The 18,304-nt window shown below is 41.1% G+C and overlaps 1 protein-coding gene across 1 annotated transcript in view; it reads left to right on the forward strand.

Moving 5' to 3' along the window:
- The window catches only part of ABHD17C (abhydrolase domain containing 17C, depalmitoylase), a 55,035-nt gene extending 39,816 nt beyond the window's left edge, over positions 1-15,219 (forward strand). Inside the window, exons 2-3 of the mRNA XM_044980894.1 lie at positions 8,474-8,653; positions 13,712-15,219. Coding sequence (XP_044836829.1) covers positions 8,474-8,653; positions 13,712-13,931 — 400 coding nt within the window. The 3' untranslated portion in view covers positions 13,932-15,219. The remainder of the gene's footprint in view (positions 1-8,473; positions 8,654-13,711) is intronic.
- Positions 15,220-18,304: the final 3,085 nt, after the last annotated feature.

An 18,304-nucleotide genomic window follows, 5' to 3' on the forward strand; every position in this document is an offset into this window, starting at 1 on the left:
TCGTCAGTCACTCCTTCGTCTGGGAAAGCAACGGCAGACAAGCATTTCGCGCCTTTTTCCCCTGGATTGCCCTGGCAGATGCCATAGCATGGCAATCATGGAGCTTTTTTTGCCGTTTGTGACTCTCACCGTATGTGTACTAGATGCCGCTCACACAGGCGATTCAGCAGCGCTACACAGAAGCATGCTTTTGCTTTTGCATGACAGCAGAGATGGTTACTAGCCATATTGCACCATCCAAACCCTTCCATAAATTGGAACTGAGGATGATCATGGCTACCAGTCCTTTTGTACCATTTGCTGCTAGTGCCCCTGGTCAATCAGCCAGGGGTGCAAAAGCCAAGAGTGGTTACTAGCCATATTGTACCTTCCATCGTTTTGTACCATTGGCTGCTGTCATAAGTGCCCCTGGCCGATCAGCCAGGGGCGCAAAAGCAAAAATTGGGAATGACTCCCTGAGTCAATCCCTCCTTTTTGGTATCTAAAAATAGAATCAGTGCTGCCTAATATAGGCAAGTGTGCTAGAGAACCACCTGCTCTGTGTCAGAGCCCGCAGAAATTATTATCTGTATGCTATTCACAGGGGGTGCTCCTGTAACAACCCCACCTGTTGATTCCGTTCTTCCCCCAGCCTTTCTTGGCTACCGTAGCATTGTCCCCCCACTTGTGTGATGAATTAATAAAGAATGCAGGAATAAGACACACTGACTTGTTAGTGAGAAATGAGTGGAAGGCAGCCTCCAGCTGCTATGATAGTCCAGACAGGACATTAAGCAGTGTGTAGGAGAGAAGCCCAGCATCCCACTGCTAGTCCAGGGGCAACTGAATCTTTTCTTTACACATGAAGGGTGGGGGCTGATGGAGCTCAGCCCCCTGTTGCTATGATGAGGATGGTTACCAGCCATATTGCACCATCCATCCACCAGAAAAAATTAGGGCCAATAGGCTGATGACGAGGACGGTTACCAGTCCTTTTGTACCATCAGCTGAGGCTGATGATGAGGATGGATTTCCATCTTTTTGCACGATCAGCTTATGCTGATGATGAAGATGGATTTCCATCCTTTTGTACCATCAGCCGCCCATGGCGGGGGGGGGAGCAAGGATGTTGGTGTTGAGTGCTGCACTATCGCGTCTATCTGCAGCATTCAGTAAAGATAAGGTGACATGTAAAAGAGTCAGAGGATTGTTTTACCTTTCGCTTCTGGGGGTGGGGGGGGTGGGTGAGTAGATTGCCAAGCTATGCCCTGACCCGCGGGCACTGTGTTTGACCCTAGAAGCATTTGGAGCTCAGCCAAGAATGCAAATAATTTTAGGAGGCTGCAGGAACTGTGGGATAGCTTCAGTCCTCCAGTCCATGCGCATCCATTTGATTCTTTGGCTTTCCGTTACGCTTGTCACGCTGCAGTGCGCTGAGTCCCTGCTATGGCGTCTGTCTGGAGATTTTTAAAAAAGGATTCTGAATTTCATCTTCTGTAACGGAGCGCTGATAGAACGGATAGAACGGATTTGCCTGCCCTTACAGCGATCACATCCGCATGGTCCATGCGGGAGCTCTTTTTTTTATTTTGATTTCGGACTGCATCGCCACCCGTGCTGATCGGAGCTCCACGCTGGGCAAACAGGAAATATTCAAAAGTTCGCGGGGCTTTTCCTGTTTACCTGACCACTGCATCCGAGTTCAGATTGCGGTCCAGAGCGGTCACTGGTGCACTGTGGGATAGCTCCCGGAGGCCAATACCGTCGATCAGCGTCCACACTAACCCTAATCCGATATGTTAATACCGATACTAGCGTTACTCCTCTCGTTAGGGAGGAGTACAGAAACCGGTTTAAAGAGCCATTAAAATCGATATAAGGTGCCTCCTAGTGTGGACGGTTTTGGCGTTAAATCGGTTTTACGCTCCTAAAACCGATTTAAACGCCTAGTGTAGACCAGGCCCCAGAAAGTGATCCTTGCCCCATGCTGCAAGGAAGGCAAAACTCCTCTCCCCCTCCCCCTCACCTCTGCCACTCTGACCTCAGGAAAAACTCCTTCCCAACCCCAAACACGCTGCCTGGCATAGTATTTATTTACTGGTATGAGTCCTCTGATTTTTAAAAAAAGAAATCAGTGGTACTAATCACATGAATCAGTCCAATTCTGAAACAGAAGTCAAACGTCTATCACTTCCCCCATTGTAAAAATAACTGACTTCCTGTGGATTTCTCTCTAGACTGGTGAGGCAGTTCTATAAAGGATAACTCTATCCACCAATTTAATTTTTTTTTTAAAGAAGTGGAAACATTACCTAAGTACTTCCAGATGCTGAAATTTAGAACTGATCCAAATCATCTGAGTTTTAAGGATGAATGATATGTTTGGCAATAAAGAATTCCATGCTGTTTATTGACCCTAGGTCTTTATACTAGTTTATACTGTCTAAAGATCCTAGATGCTTCTACAAAAACTCAGAAATTTAAAAACAAATATGCAGGAAATCTTTGTTCTAACTTTATAACATGAGACATATACTCCTGAGGGCATTCAGTGCCAAAAATTTAAAAATGCTGTGCGTATTTTAAAATTCTGCAATTCAGGATCCAAGTATGAGTTGAGAGGGTTCTGTGTGGGTTGAGAAACAATCTGGGTACAGGCGGCTCAGTGGGGGATCCGGGTGCGGGGGGATTTGGATGCATAGGAGCTATTTGGGGGGTTCTGGGTGCAATGGTAATGGACTCTGCAGGGGGTCCAGGTTAAGTTGGTTTGGGCTCAGGATGGGGGGGTCTGGGTGTGCGGGGGATAGAGCTCGGCAGAGGGGTCAGGGTGTGAGGGGCTTAATGGGGGGTTCAGATGCTGGGGCAGTGGGGCTCAGTGGGATGGGGCTCAGTGGGGTGGGGATCAGGGTGCGGGTGGCTTGTCGGGGTGGTCCAGGTACAAGGGGAGTGGGACTCATTGGGGGGTTCTGAGTGCGTGGTGGGGTGAGGCTTGACTGGAGGGTTTGGGTATGAGTGGGTCTGGATGCATGGGGGTTGGGTGAATGTGGGAGCAGCTCCCCCCAGGGCCGGCTCCAGGGGTTTTGCCGCCCCAAGCAGCCAAATAAATAAATAAAGCCGCGATCGGTGGCAATTCAGCGGGAGGTCCTTCGCTCCAGGCGGGAGTGAGGGACCCTCCGCTGAATACCTGAAAGTGCCGCCCCGCTCTGGGGTTGCTGCCCCAAGCACCTGCTTGATAAGCTGGTGCCTGGAGCCGGCCCTGGCTCCCGCTGCAGCTGAGGAGCGATGGATTCAGGAAGCCAGGGGGATGGGAGTTTGCAGAGCTTCCTGCAGCTGGGGGAGAAATCTGGGGGTGGGTCTGACCTGGCCCTGGATGCCGGGCAGGGGAAGAGAGTCTCATTCTCCCCAGCCCAGCCGGGACCAGCAGCTGAGCCCAGCACAGGGTAGGAGCCACCAGTCAGGTCTTCCCCAGTCCTGCCTCCTCTCCCACAGTGATTTACCTCTCTGCTGGCTGCTCTGGGCACCCAAAACATACTGCTGGAGAGGACTGCATGACTGCTCTTGTGGCTTCCCTTTGCTTCCTTGTCAGAAAGTCATTTTTCTGTGGGGAAGCAAAGAAATATGCAGGGAACATAGATTCTTCACATGCGCAGTGCCGCAGAATTCCACAAGGAGTAGACCTAGCAGTTACCTTAAAAGGTAGGTGCCTTGAAAGTATCCATGCTGGAGGTTTAAGTTTTTTATATAAAGGGTAGCAATAAAGACTTTAAAAAAAAGAAGTAGGTTATGCGATGTGCTCTAATAAAAATGTTCTAGAAATCTGTAATCGCCTCTCAATATGGCAGGTTTGTCTATTTAGCTGAAATGTGCTGGATTTATTTTAGATATTTGCAAACTAAATTATTTAGTGTTACTTGAAGACGGTTTACTGGAGCTCCCCGTGAGAGACGGACACATAATGCCGTCAAATTCCAAATTGTTCCTTTTGAAAGGGACTTATTGCTCTGTATTTCTGAAGCCCAGGGAAAAAAGCAAGGCAGCCTCTGCTTACAATGCAGGCACTTTCATTTCAAACGGTACCTAGATATAGTAAATATGAAAGCTAAATGTTGGGTATGAGAACGGTGGGGAGGGACTAACCAAAATTGGTTTTTCAAAGAGACTGATCCCACCCAAAAATAGACACGTTGAGATGGCCTGAGTCTCTGTTTCAGAGTTTGACCTAGTGATGTGTCTGGGAACAAGCAGAGTAGTCACCAGTTTCAGTCTGTTTGTAGCCAGCAACTATGTCCTCTCAGCAGTGGTTCTCAACCTTGTTGGGCTCAGGACCCATTTGTAAATGTTCATGGCTTATGACGTAGTAAATAGTTTGATGGTGGAGACCCTGGGTTGGTTTCAGGTGGGTCCTGCCCCCTGGAGGGGTTGAGTTCACCCACAATGGCAGCTCCTGTGGGCATTGCAACCTAGGGGATTGCAGTGCCACTCAGGTTTGGCCCCATCCCCCAACTGGACCAAATTTGTGAGAGTGGTGTTGCTGGACTCTCGTTGTCATGATGGTTGGGTCAAACCTGAGTGACGCTGGAACCCCAGAGGTTGCAGAGGCTGGAGCAGGGAAGTGAGCCCAGCCAGCCCTGTGGGACCGGAGCTGCCACGCAACCCTTTGAAAAAACTCTGGTGACTCAATTTTGGGTCCCGACCCACAGGCTGAAAAACCCTGCTGTAGTGGGTGTATTGTGATTGCAAATACTTGTGAACCTTTTCACCTATGAGTGGGGGTCAATAGGAAAAAATAAGTGTTGGCATGTTTCTGCAAGAGAAAAAACAATGTTTTGCAGCTGTCAACCATTTTAAAAGTAAAAGACGTGGTCTCTTTTTGTTTTGTATGTGAGGCTACACTGTAGTCTTTCTTGTGCCTATATAACTTTTGTAGATGCTTCAAGATTTGCTCCTTTCTCCAAATTGCACTGTTCCCCTGCACTGCGCTCCCCACCTCAACGGTTTTTAGACTTACAGGCAGATAAGATGAGCTCTGTAGAAACAACACAATTGCATACCCGCAAATTGTAGCTTGGGTCTTCCATTCAGTCACATGGACTTCTGTTTACACAGAGACCAAAGCTCATTTATTTCATGGAGGATATTTTTAAGAGCCGCTCTTTGGGTGGTGGACTAACATTCTTCCTTTAAGAAGGAAAATGAGTGGTGACAGAATCCTGAGGAAAAGAATTAGTCTTTTCAAAATATTTTTTTTTCGCTTTCTTCCCTCCCCCACTGCACTCTTTCTTGCCAGGTTGTTTTCCTCACTCCTTCCTTTCTTCTCTTCTTGACTTCAGGTTCTACTCCCTCTGCTCTCTTTCTACCCATGCTTGTCCTCTCCTGTGATTCACTTTCCTTCTGACTGCTCCCTTCTTATAAAATGTTTATTATTTTAAGGAGCTGAGACATCACCAATCAAAACTTAAAACGGCAGGTGTTTAGATTCTGTTTCACCTGTTCATGGACCTTGCTCTTGAATCATCAAATGTCCTTTGGCCCTGCAGTAAATATGTAAAATATAAATACGAGTGTTTTGTTCAGCTGTTTCGAGGTGAATTTGTCTGAAAGATGTGGCACTCTTCTGATCAAAAGGAGCAAGGGCAAAGGGAAAGAGAGAGATAATTTAACTAGTTATAGGAACTTCCACTATCTAATTGCTTGATGCTGATTAGCTAGAAGTGATGTAGACATGACAACTATGTAACTAAACCAATCTTTAGTCGCCCTTCCTGCTTTGTGTCACTGTTAATTCTGGTACCAGTTACACCCTTGTCACTTGACTCAGTGCATGTTTCAGCACATTGCACTTTATACCATAAAGGACAATATTAGCGTCTTAATTCTTTAAAGACAAATATAGCAAAAATGCCACTTCACAGCCATGATATAATCAGAACTAAACTTTTAATGGCTCTGACAGTCAGTGAAACAGGGCTGATTGCAATGTAGAAATCCCCAATGTTTATAGCACTTCACACGGCATCCTACTTTAACTGATTTGCTTCCTGCAAAATGCAGATTGTACCTTAACTTTTTTGCTTCTAGAGGGCCTATCACAGTGGTAGCCACGTGCTTTGCTGACACAACAAACCATAAACCACTTACAGAAACCAAATAAAACCAAAAGTGGTGAAAATGAGCAAATGGGGAAAATCCTAGCCTCTGGGCAAAGACAGGGTTACAAAGCTTGCACTCTAGGGAGCAGATCACTGTTGCTTTGTGCTTCCCCTTCATCTACCTGCTGTTTTCTTTACCATATGCTTAGATTGTAAACTCTTTGGAAGAGGGACATCTCTTCACTGTATGTTTGTACATTATCTAGCACAGTGAATGCCTGATTGGTGCCTCTAGGCCCTACTGCAATATTAATAATCGGTGGAATTCTATACACACGCACACACGCTGCTGCAACTTTTAGGTTGTGGTGGTCTCTGCTCTGACTGCACCCATCTCTCTGAGTAACAGGGTGAAATGGCTGGTGGATGGATCAGCATAGTTGGGTGCACTGCTCCCAAATCTGTTGGCTGCACTGTACTATGAAGTGAGTGCAGATTCTTTTCAAATGACTTCTGGAAAGAAATTCTACCCCCATTTAAGTCAGTGGAGCCAGGATTTCACTCCTCAGATTCTCTTCCCGTGCAACAGAACCATACAGGGTTTCGCTGCATCCAGGGCCCTCTCTGCCAGCTAGGGAAAATTTGCCTTAAATGAGCATTACATCTTGAAAGACATCAGACTGGCTGTGACAGGCCACTAGGAGCATAGAGTTCACTCCGGGGACAAATTTTTATTATAGTTGCTTACTTATATTGCAGTAATGTTACAGTGTGTTAAGCATTGTACAAACGTCTGGGAAGGCGCAGTCCCTGTCTCAAAGAGACTACAATCCAAATAAGTCTTGCTCTATTATAAAATTAAGTATCAGACTGTAACCTGTCCTAGGATGATTAGTACTGTGTTCCCCCTTCTCAGTAACTTTTCTTCCCTACATAGGCACCAACTTCTGTTGGCACCAGTGGGTGCTTGACCCCCCTCTACCCCCGGCCCCGCCCTACTCCCCACCTGTCCTGCCCCCTCCCACCCCTGCTCACCCCCATTCCAACCCCTTCCCCAAATCCCCACCCCAGTCTAGCCTCTTCCCCGCCTCCTCTCCTGAGCACGCGCGTTCCTGCTGTTCCAGCTGTTTTGCAGAGGCAAGCACTGGGAGTTAGGTGGAGAAGCAGGGATGTGGCATGCTCGGGGACGAGGTGGGGCAGGGAGGGGAGCTTGGCTGCCGGTAGGTGCAGATCACCCACCAATTTTTCCCTGTGCGTGCTCCAACCCCGGAGCACCCACGGAGTCGGCGCCTATGCTTCCCTATCCCTTTTACTGCTGCCATAGGAGCAGCTGATTGCTTGCTGGTGGGTTTCTGGTAAAGCAGCCAGTCATGTGTGCACTAGGCTGCTATCCATTTCACATCCAAAGGGACTGAAAACCTGCCCCCATACACCTGGTGGAATCCCAGCTGTAAGTTCTGACTTCCATTGCCATAGCAATGATAGTATTAGTGACAATGGGGCCTATCATCATTGGGAAAATGCACTCTTACAAACAGACTAAAAAATATTTCCTACCGGAAACATGCATTCCTCTGCAGTGAATTATTTCTTTGTGCCGCTTGTAATAAAGTGGGCTGGACATTGAGGCTCTGTGGGTAATATCCTGTGACTCTCAGAATAGCAGCAATAATTTGTGTGTTAAATATTGTGGTGACCAAATATTGTTTATCCTACAAATTTGAGATTACCCTGGAAAGTAATTTAATATTTTAAATCAACTTTTTGATATTTCTGAGTATTTGAGATTGTGATATTAGTGATGCTTTGTAGCAGCAGATTACTGTAACTTGAGCTATAAGTAAACTAGGGTCTGAACTATACAGCACACAGACTAGGATGCTAGCAGAATGGATGGGAATAATTAAGATCCATCCATCTTGCATTTTATTAACTATGTAAATAAGGCAATTGTACTTAATTCCCAGTTCATTTGATCTTGATTATATCTCCTCTTGGGTTGAATCCGACTGTTTTTATATAACAAAGAGCTTTTTTTAAACAGGAGACCGAGTGTCAGCGTTAAGATAGCAATTCCTGTAAGATTCCTTTTTTCAGTGTCAAACACAGTTTACGGCACTGTGTTGTGGAAGATAGATTCCTGAACATTCACAAGTATGGTTGAGAGTAACCAGCATGCTGATAATCCTGAAAGTGTTCTAATTAGTACATAATACTTCAATAATGATTTATTCCATTACATACAGACTTGATACTTTCCTATATGCTGGGAGTGGATTTTGGAGAGCTGCAGTGGGTAGAACGTGTGTTTTGTCCCTGTCACTGTTCTTCATTTGATATAGGTTGTAAAAAAAAAAAAAAAAAAAAAAAAAGAATTAAGCGATATTTTCTAATTCTCTTTGCAGGTATGGTGTGAGTCCTGAGAACATAATTCTGTATGGTCAGAGTATTGGAACTGTCCCGACAGTGGACCTGGCATCTCGGTATGAGTGTGCAGCTGTAATCCTTCATTCTCCTTTGATGTCTGGATTACGGGTAGCTTTTCCTGACACCAGGAAAACATATTGCTTTGATGCTTTCCCAAGGTATGTGCAAATATTGCTGGAGGGATAGCTCTATGGTCACCTTAAACTTTTCTATAGTATATTCTTTTATTTGTATTGTGACATCCATCTTGAACTCTGAACAGGCACAGATAATAAATATATTCATTTGCCACTGAGTAGCTTGTAGTCTCAAACTGGCATGTTAATTTGCTAAATAAGCAAATAAAGAAAACCCTACAATCTTTACAGCTATTTATCATTTCAATTTTTAATGCTCGTCCACAGTTCACTAATCCATTGTATGTTAAATTTGGACTGGTAACTGTTAGCTATAGTTGCGCTGTCAAGTGCTTGTAGCTAAAAAGTAACACCCCTTTAGAAGTGTACATTGCTCAGCCAACTCTGATTTAAAAGGTACGTGGTGTCAACAAATATATGTGGAAAGAATTTTAGGCTTCTTGTTAACTGCTGATACTGCTCTACAAAAACAATAGACTAAAGGTGCTGGATAATGTCTGCTACTGCATAAAGGAAGAGAGGAAGGATGGCGCAGTGGTTAGGGCACTAGCCTAGGACTCTGTGACCAGCTCTGCCACAGGCTTCCTGTGAGTCTCTCTGCCTCAGGTCCCCGTTTGTAAAATATTTCCTTGTCTCGCAAGGGGGTTGTGAGGATAAAGGCATTAAGATTGAGGTGTTCAGATACCACCGTAATGGGGGGCACCTCAGATCAATTGATAAGATATTTGGCAGAACTTCAGCTGTTGTCTTTAAAATGAGCTAAAAATCTTTAAAATGCGGCATTGAAAGTTAAACGTGATTAGTTTCAGGATAAGGAATACACTTGTCTCTATTGTTTAGGCTTTTACATTCTAGATGCTAACAGCTGTTCCAGGAATCCTAAACTGTATCAAACACTGAGTTGTAAAAGCAAGTGAAATTTACATCCTAAGAGTGAAAATGAGGGACCAGGGAGCACCCTTCAGTGTTGCAGTTGTTTTTGCAACACTTACAAATGTTTGTAGTGGGATGTCCACAAGGATTCATGTTCAAAGCAGAAACTGCATCTTCCAGAGCACAATCATTCTTTTTTTCTGAGTGAGGGAGAAAGGTGGAGGCCCAAATTCCACACAATAGAACCTCGAAGAATCAATTTTGTGGGGCTACTATGACAAAGAAGCCAGATGTAATTTATTTTAACTCCTCCTTCTTTAATTATTAAAACTTCATACTAATGAACACACTTTATCTAATTTGCATCTGAAAATAGCTTTAATAAACCAGAACATATTACAACATTTTGTAAAGTGTAAGAAAATACTCTCAACCTTTCCAGACTACAGTACCCCTTTAGGAGTCTGATTTATCTTGTGTACCCCAAATTTCATCTCACTTAAAAACTACTTGCTTACAAAATCAGACATAAAAATACATGTTGCTGAAAAATTGCTTGCTTTCCCATTTTTTACCACATAATGATAAAATAAATCAATCCGAATATACACGTACTTGCATTTCAGTGTATACTATATAAAGCAGAATAAACAAGTCGTTGCATGAAATTTTAGTTTGTACTGACTTCACTAGTGCTTTTTATGTAGCTTGTTGTAAAACTAGGAAAATATCTATCTAAATAAGTTGATGTACCCCATGGAAGACCTGTGCGTACCCCCAAGGTATGCTTAACCTGGGTTGAGAACTACTGTCTTTATCCACCTGCTGCTTATTGCAGTGACTGTTAACTGAGTAGTCAAATTTGCTTTGAGTAATCAGCACCAGATTCTTGTTTGACTTCTCTGGGAGGCATCTCTCAAGTACAAATAGTTCTAATCCTTGTCTAAATCTGAGCTGTACAAGGCCGTTTGGTGGAAGCAGTATTGTTTAACATTTACGACTATGACACTATGCTGCAGAGTGTACTTTGCAGCTACAGAAGCCATCCCTGATTCTCTAGGGACTTGAATGTCTGCTATTAAGTATTCCATGCAACTTTTTCCAGAGAAAGGATCCTCATTTGAGCATTATAGTCATATATAGTAGCATTGTCTTCTGAGACTGTCATCCATTGCTAGTGTTACTGATCTTCAGACGATGCATGCAAAAGTCTGAGAGGAAAAAATACCCCAAGTAGTTTCCTGTAGCCGGGGAAGGGAGAAGATGAGCAGACTCCATGGAGACTTGTGCAGAGTTGAGCTCTGTGACCTGCTGCAGACTTTGGGTACATCTACACTGCAAAAAAAAAAATGGGACAATGAGTCTCGGAACCCAGGTCAACTGACTTGGGCTTGCAGGGCTCACGCTATGGTGCTAAAATTGGCAGGTACACGTTCTCACTCAGACTCTGAAACCAGGCAAAGGCGGTGGGTCTCGGAGCCCAGGCTCCAGCCCCAGCGAGAATGTCTACGCTGCTATTTTTAGCCTGTATCATTGGCCCAGGCTCTGAGACTTGCTGCGGGGATGGAGAGAGGGGGGTTCACCATGTAGGTGGACCCTTTGTAGCTAGGATATAGCAGTGGAATTCATTCTATTTGTTATGTTTTATCTTAACTTGATCGTAACAGCTAACATTTAAAGAGAGTGTTTTAGGAAGGCAGACTGTAGCTAGTGAGACAACTGCTTCTTTAAAATACATGATCTTCAAGCTTATAGAGCTACAAGTTTTTTGTGAAGTCGTCATCCTTAGTACACTTCTCAGCAAGTTAAAATGTGAATTCACTGAGGGTGTATTAGTAGTTTAAAAGATCTCACTCTCAAACTTGTGCGTTGTTCTTATCTTAGAGTTTTTTAATTTCTAACATTTATGATTAAAATTAATACTTCTAGAGGAGAAAAAGCTAAGGTTTTTAATTACTTTATTCACAAGATTGTGTAGCAGTGATTAAATTAAATGAGCCAAATCAAACAGTTTAAAAAGTAAATACGTGTGGGGGGGGTGTTTAAAGCTTGACAGCAGAGATGTTGTACAGTATTTTTTTATTAACCTTCTACTGATCTGGTCATTGCTGTGACTCACTTCACTTATACTTAAAACAAGGGAAATAAACATTTGTGCATTTTCATTAATGTGTACAGCTCAGCTGTCTGCCTTTACTGTAGGAAACAATATGTTTATATACACCTTTGGAGAATTGCTGTTATGTGCATTTTATGTTGGGACCCCATGAGAATGTAATCTCTGTAGATTTCCTAGCTGCAGAGTGGTGTGGCTGAGAATACCAAGTAGGCTAATGTGCAGTTTAAATACTGCCTTACACGTAGCTGAGTTGGCAATGGGATGCTTTCCAATTTTTTGCAAAATACAAATATTTTTTCTTGAATGACAATTCATCATCTGTATTCACAAACTGTTAAGCTAGTTACCTGGATGCTGCAATGATGGGGGTTTCTCAGCTTTTAAAATATATTAAAAACAGTAGCTAGCTAGTAAGAGTGATATATAAAAAGCCTTTTGTGTACATAACTGCACATAGCTGACATGCCTATTATGAAATCTTTACTCAGTGGCCGGCAGTCCATTGGGTTTTAAGACTTTTTTTTAAACTAAATTGCCATTTAATTGTGGTATTCTTCACCTGCGGATGCAAATAAAAACTACAATTGTACATGTCTTACATTGACAGTCTCTCTCTAATGTTCTTAAAGTCCTTATCTGTATTCCACATGGAAAAAGCTAAACCTGACTAGTCCATATTTAATGTTTTCCTACGTAGAATCTAATCTCAAAATCAAAAGACTTAACTTTTTACTGTTTTAAGCTTGTACAGTCTGTTTTGAAGAGATACTGGGATGCAGAGAGACCAAAATGTTTGTTTAGCAATAGCTGTTACCTAGAATCCCACAGTACACCTAATGCTGAGCTTTTACACATGTGAAATTCTCTGTTCCGGTTCATATTAAATTTTTGAATTGAATTATCTGTATTTTCAAAATGTTACATTTATTTATAAATTGTCACATTGGCTTGGCTATATTTTTGGTTTTTACTCATTTTGAGCGACTGGATAGATACAGCTTCACTTTTGTGTAGTCACTTTCACATCTAGATGTTTTACTTCTTCTGGGAATAGCAAAATCCTGACTCCCTTTAATTATTGTTCAACTTTATTTAACAAATCATAGAAATTAGAGGTGGGAAAAAGTTGTCTACTCTAGTTATTCTGTCAGTTCAAGATTGTTCACTACAATAGATCTTCTGATGTCTTATTTCAGATGTCCAGAGCGATGGAGTTCTCGCCACTTGGGGAACTCTTCCACAGTATAATAGATATCACTGTTAAGAAAACTTGCTAACAAGGAAGCCAACTCTTCCTTTTCCTAATTTCATCTCCTTATTTCTAGTTCTATCCCCTTGTACCACCCTAAATAGTTCCTTTCTTTTCTTGGTGTCCACACTCATCAAATATTTTTAGATTGAGATGTATTTACCTGTTATGAAAAGTATAGTATATTTAGTTCATTCTGGTACTTGATGGGGAAGCAACAAATAATTGTATATGTAAATTGTTGTCTAAATATGATATATTGGCGTTTAGAAAACTATATTTTCAAATTAATCTTGAAATGAATTAATCCTTTAAAAGAATCTGTATTCATCTCTGGGGTAAAAAACATAGATAAGGATGCTTTCTAAACGATTTTTTTAATCAAAGGGACATAGTGAATTAGGGAGTGAATGTCGCTAGCTTAGTAGTAGGCTACATTGGTCACTAGCTCAAATTCAGACATGGTGACTTAAGTTTCATCCTCTGTGGGAATGCATTGGTGGGCTCAAGTTGGTTCTGAGTTAGACAGATGTCCACATGCTAGCTGGTATGATAGTCACTAATAAGCCAAAGATTTGACCAGGCAGGAGAGGGAACAGACTTCTTGCCATTGAAGAGATTGATAGCAAGATGGCGATAAAAGGGCAGCTTGCACTCTCAGTTATCTGTGCCTGTTTTGTGGGTAAGTCAGTGGGGCATCAAGTGGGGGCATCCATTTTAAAAAAAATACAATATTCCTTAATTGTGTTTAGTGATTAATTCAACTTTGTTTTCTTTGGTATTACAAATGTAAAAACTAAAAGCCTGAGTAACTTCTCTTTCTTTTCCATCCCTCCAGCATTGACAAGATATCTAAAGTAACCTCTCCTGTGTTGGTAATTCATGGTACTGAAGATGAGGTAATAGATTTCTCCCATGGCCTGGCAATGTATGAGCGATGTCCACGTGCAGTGGAGCCCCTCTGGGTGGAAGGGGCTGGGCATAACGACATAGAGCTTTATGCACAATACCTAGAAAGACTAAAACAGTTCATATCTCATGAACTCCCCAACTCCTGAAGAAGCCTACTTGATTTTACCTCAGTTACTGTGAATGGAAGAAATTACCTGTTTTTGCACATGCTTTAACTGGATAGCTGTAATAGCTTTATACTATGAAGAAATACCGGTCTTTAGGGTGTTCTAATCATCATCTGATGAAACTTGTCTTTTATATCTGGAAATTGTTCTACTAATGCACACAATATGGTCAACTACTGTAATTCCAATGACTTTTAGTTTCATTACCCTGGAGGACAAGGGGATACTAGCTGAATATGGGGACACTTTTTATCTAGTGCTATATTAATATTCTAAAATCAGTTTTCTCTATCTTCTGATCATTTATAATTCTGTCCTATGAGACTTTTTTTCAGTGTTCTCAGTATATGGAACACAACTGTTATGAACTGCAGCTTGTTCTTAACAATCGATTCATGGGTTCGATCTAAGGGAGTACTTTCTTTGTAAATTTCTAGCTGTGGTATTGTAACTGGCAAGTTATTGTGATGAGGTCTTTCCTCTTAGTGATCTTTATTTAACTTACTGATATTCCCAAGTAAATTATTTAAGATGTCCTATTCTTTCCTGGGGGGGAAAAAAAAACAAAACTAATACATGGGGCTAAATTCTGTAGCAACCTCTCAGCCATTTTCTGTATAAATATAACTGGAATATTCTTAAGGAAAAATTGACTAAATTGTTTTTGTTTAATAAAAATAATGTATAAATTCATTAATAGAAAACTCCTTTTAATATTCAGATGGTCTGAATAAGAGCCATAACATTTCCTTCTGTAAAGCATTCCTGTAGACTTTTTAAAAGTACTGTACATATTTGAATTTACATTGTGCATAGATTCTTAATTGGTAGTTTTAATTTAAGTCTAAATACAATAAACTGCAAAATTCTGGTTTGTATATGATTGAATACATTTTGTTAAAATATGTTTTTATCCCTATATTATTTTGCTATTAAAATTTTATAAGATTTCCAGGGCAAAAAATTAACATTTTATGTTTTGATGAATTTATGTAACTAAATTTTCATTGAACTAATCTTTTTAGTTTAGAAGTAATTTGATTCTTTGACACTGGAATCGCACAGAATATGCATCAGAAATGCAAGACACTTACAATTGTTACACTACTACTATAGGTCTAATTTTTTCCAAATGTAAAGGCCTTAAATGTACTGTAAGCCTCAGATTGTTGTAAAAATTGATCGCGGTTGATTGCAGTTTGTGTACTGTTGCTAGAATGCAACACAGTGGTTGTAATGGAATAAAGGATGCATGGATTAGAGCATATTGAATTGTGAATCTCATTTGTTCTATAGTTTTCATACAAAGGCAGCAAACATGAGGTATGGAAAAATTATATTTTGGAAGGGGGAGAAAATACCAAATAATCTGATAGCCTAACCTTGCATTTTAATGTTAAATGTTTAGGATTATTTTGTGCCTTTTTTGTAAAGAGCAAACCTGCCATTCTGCTCAATTTTGTATGTGAATGGAATGTAAACTGGTGTTATTGGGTAAGGATTCTTGACGTACTGTTTAAATATTGAAAATCATGGCTGGGAGCAATGTTTGAATATGGTCATCATGAGATCTTGTGACAAGAACGCAATTAACTAATAATGTCAGCACAGCACGGTGTGCATGCTGTCTCTGAGATTGATTTAGAGCTGTAGTGCCCCAGTAATTAAAGTAAAATTGAAATTTTCATTTCTATCCCTGAATCCTAGAAATTAAAGATAGAAAAGGTCAGTTAGGTCATCCAGTCCCTCTCCTTGCCAGTCCAGGCTGGTTCTTTGCAATAGACCTTGTCCAGTCAGATTTTAAATAGTCCAAGCAATTCCTTTCCAACTCGGGGGACAGCAAATCCTATTAACAACATCTGTGGGAGTTGTTCAGACCCTGTGGTGAAAGAGTGGGGCCCCTGCTGTGTATACTCTCCATTTGTAGATACAGGCCTATGCATTCAAATGTGACTAGGGACTTTCAGTTTCTCCAGTTCTGAGTGTCCAACTTCAGACAATTTAGAGGCCTGCTTTTTCAGGAAATGCTTACCACTTTGTCACTTCTGAAAATTTCGGCCAGAGTGTCTCTTCCCCTCCCCTGCATAATGCAGTCACTTTTAAATATTGCTTAGACACGTTCCACTTAGCTCTTTTTTAATCTTTCCTTTATAAATCACTTCCCCTGGTTTCCTCAATCACTTGATAGGCTTTGAATTTGCTCAAATTTGTCAATATCCTTCTAGTAATGAGGTGCCCATAGCTGAATACAGTTCTCCAAATGTGGTCACATCAGCCTCGTATAGGGTTGGAATCATCGTCTCTTTGCTGCTCCTTGAAATGTCTACATATTCAGCCCTATCTTGCAATAGGATTTTTCACTGATATTTGCTATTGCATTGCAAACACATCCTGGGTATCCTCACCACTAGATTTTTCAGCTCCAGCGTTTTCCAGATCTTTCTCTAAAACTGTAAACTTACTTCAGATTTTTTCCATTTACCCAAACTTTCTGCCAATTTTTAATATGTATAGGTCCCTTGATGTTTCTCTGTTCTGGTTAATGTCAGTAATTCCTTCCAATTCCATATAATCTGAATTTCATTAACATGTTTTAAACTTTCCCTGTCATCAGTGAAAACATTAAATAACAATCCCTGCAATGACCCCTAGGTCTTGTTGCTTTCTTCCTTCAATTCAATAAATTTACCCTCAAAGAATTTTCAGTGCATTCAACAATGTTCCCATGCTTGAATCAATTCTGTGAGTTGTGTGATGCTATCAAACTCTTCAGTGAAAAAGCCTATATAATCTATATTGAACTCTCTTCAGCCCAGTAATTTTTGTAATTATCATTCCCTGACTTTGGGCATTTTAATGTTTCTAATTCATACATTTAAAAATCTCCCACCTGTTTAAAAAAATGATGTATGGGATGTCAGAATTAAATTTTAATTAAAAATCCATGACTGACTCATGGAACAGCTTATACAAGAGCAAATCCAGGACACCCTTTATTGAAAGAGAATAGCATGAGCATAGGATCTTTTTGCATCAGGAGAAGTAATGCAGTGATACTATGGGGGAGGGGCTTTGAACTGTTATTTAAAATGCTCTGGGTTTGCAAAAAATATAATCAATGGGACTTTTGCTAAACTCCAGCTGACAAAAAAAAAAATCCTCCCACCAACTCAAATTTGTAATATAATTTTGTTCTTACATTTAGATATGCCCTTACCCTAGTGTAAGCATGTGTTAGAGCTATCAATGTGTCTCTGAAAATTAATTGCTGACTATATGCTGTTTTGTAAACCATGTTGTTAGAGTATTTAGTTGGTCTTTTAGGATGTAATGTTTCCTAACATTTTTTTTCTTAGGTGTGTATGTTGCTTCCATTTATTTTTTACATGGGACAGCCATGATGGCTTTATGTAGTAGAATTTTGGGGTAGAAAGATGGCATGGAGCACAACTATACATCTAAATACTTTTTTTTCTTGACTTCAGTTACAGCTGGTATGGCAGCATTTGGGAATCTGATGCACACTGTTTACATATCTAATATATTCATTCTGGTTCTAATTTTGGTACCCTACCACTTAATTTTCAGACTCTTCCCTATATATGTTATGTTATGCCCCCTCCACTGCTTAATTATCTACTGTGTAGTGATATAGGCTAATTAGACTTATCTTCTACTCTTAGGGAGATCCTTTATCATTGTTACTTTCTGCTGGAATGTGTCCAGGCCCTTCCCCTAATTGGGGCAATCTTACATGGGGTGCTGACTCATTAGCCCTCTAAATAAGCACCAAACTCTGTTTTTAGATTAGTGCTCTGGATCTGCAATATTCAGTGCACCCACTGATCTTTGGAGATGTTTATCACTTGAATTTTAAATGTTCCCTAATCTATTTTCGATGTGTAAAAATGTCTCCTAGATTTCAGTAGGCCTATAATTATTTAGTGGGGGAGGAGTAACTAGCTCAACTTTCTAGAATAAAATAATCTGGATTCACTAAATCAAGGAGAATAGCAAGGTTGGCCTAAATTCTGTTACTCAGTACAAGCCTATTGAAATATTTACCTGTATACTTAAGAAGAATTGCCTTTGAAAAGAATTGCATCAACCTACTTTCTATTCCTTATACTGTAATGCGGAGGTGTCTCTTTACTAGCCAGGTGTGCTGTGGTCGACTGGCCAGTCTTACTCACACAGAGAACCTAACTAACTCCTTCATTTTGGATTTCTCCTGAAGGCAGATTGAGGAGAAACTTCCCTCTGCTGCTTCTTGCTACCTCCTTTCCTAACAGCCGTAGCTTAGAAAATAACAGCTCGAGGTACCTTTGCACTTGATCTACCTAGCCCGGAGC

This window comes from Mauremys mutica, chromosome 11 (assembly GCF_020497125.1).
Source record: "Mauremys mutica isolate MM-2020 ecotype Southern chromosome 11, ASM2049712v1, whole genome shotgun sequence".
NCBI lineage: Eukaryota > Metazoa > Chordata > Testudines > Geoemydidae > Mauremys > Mauremys mutica.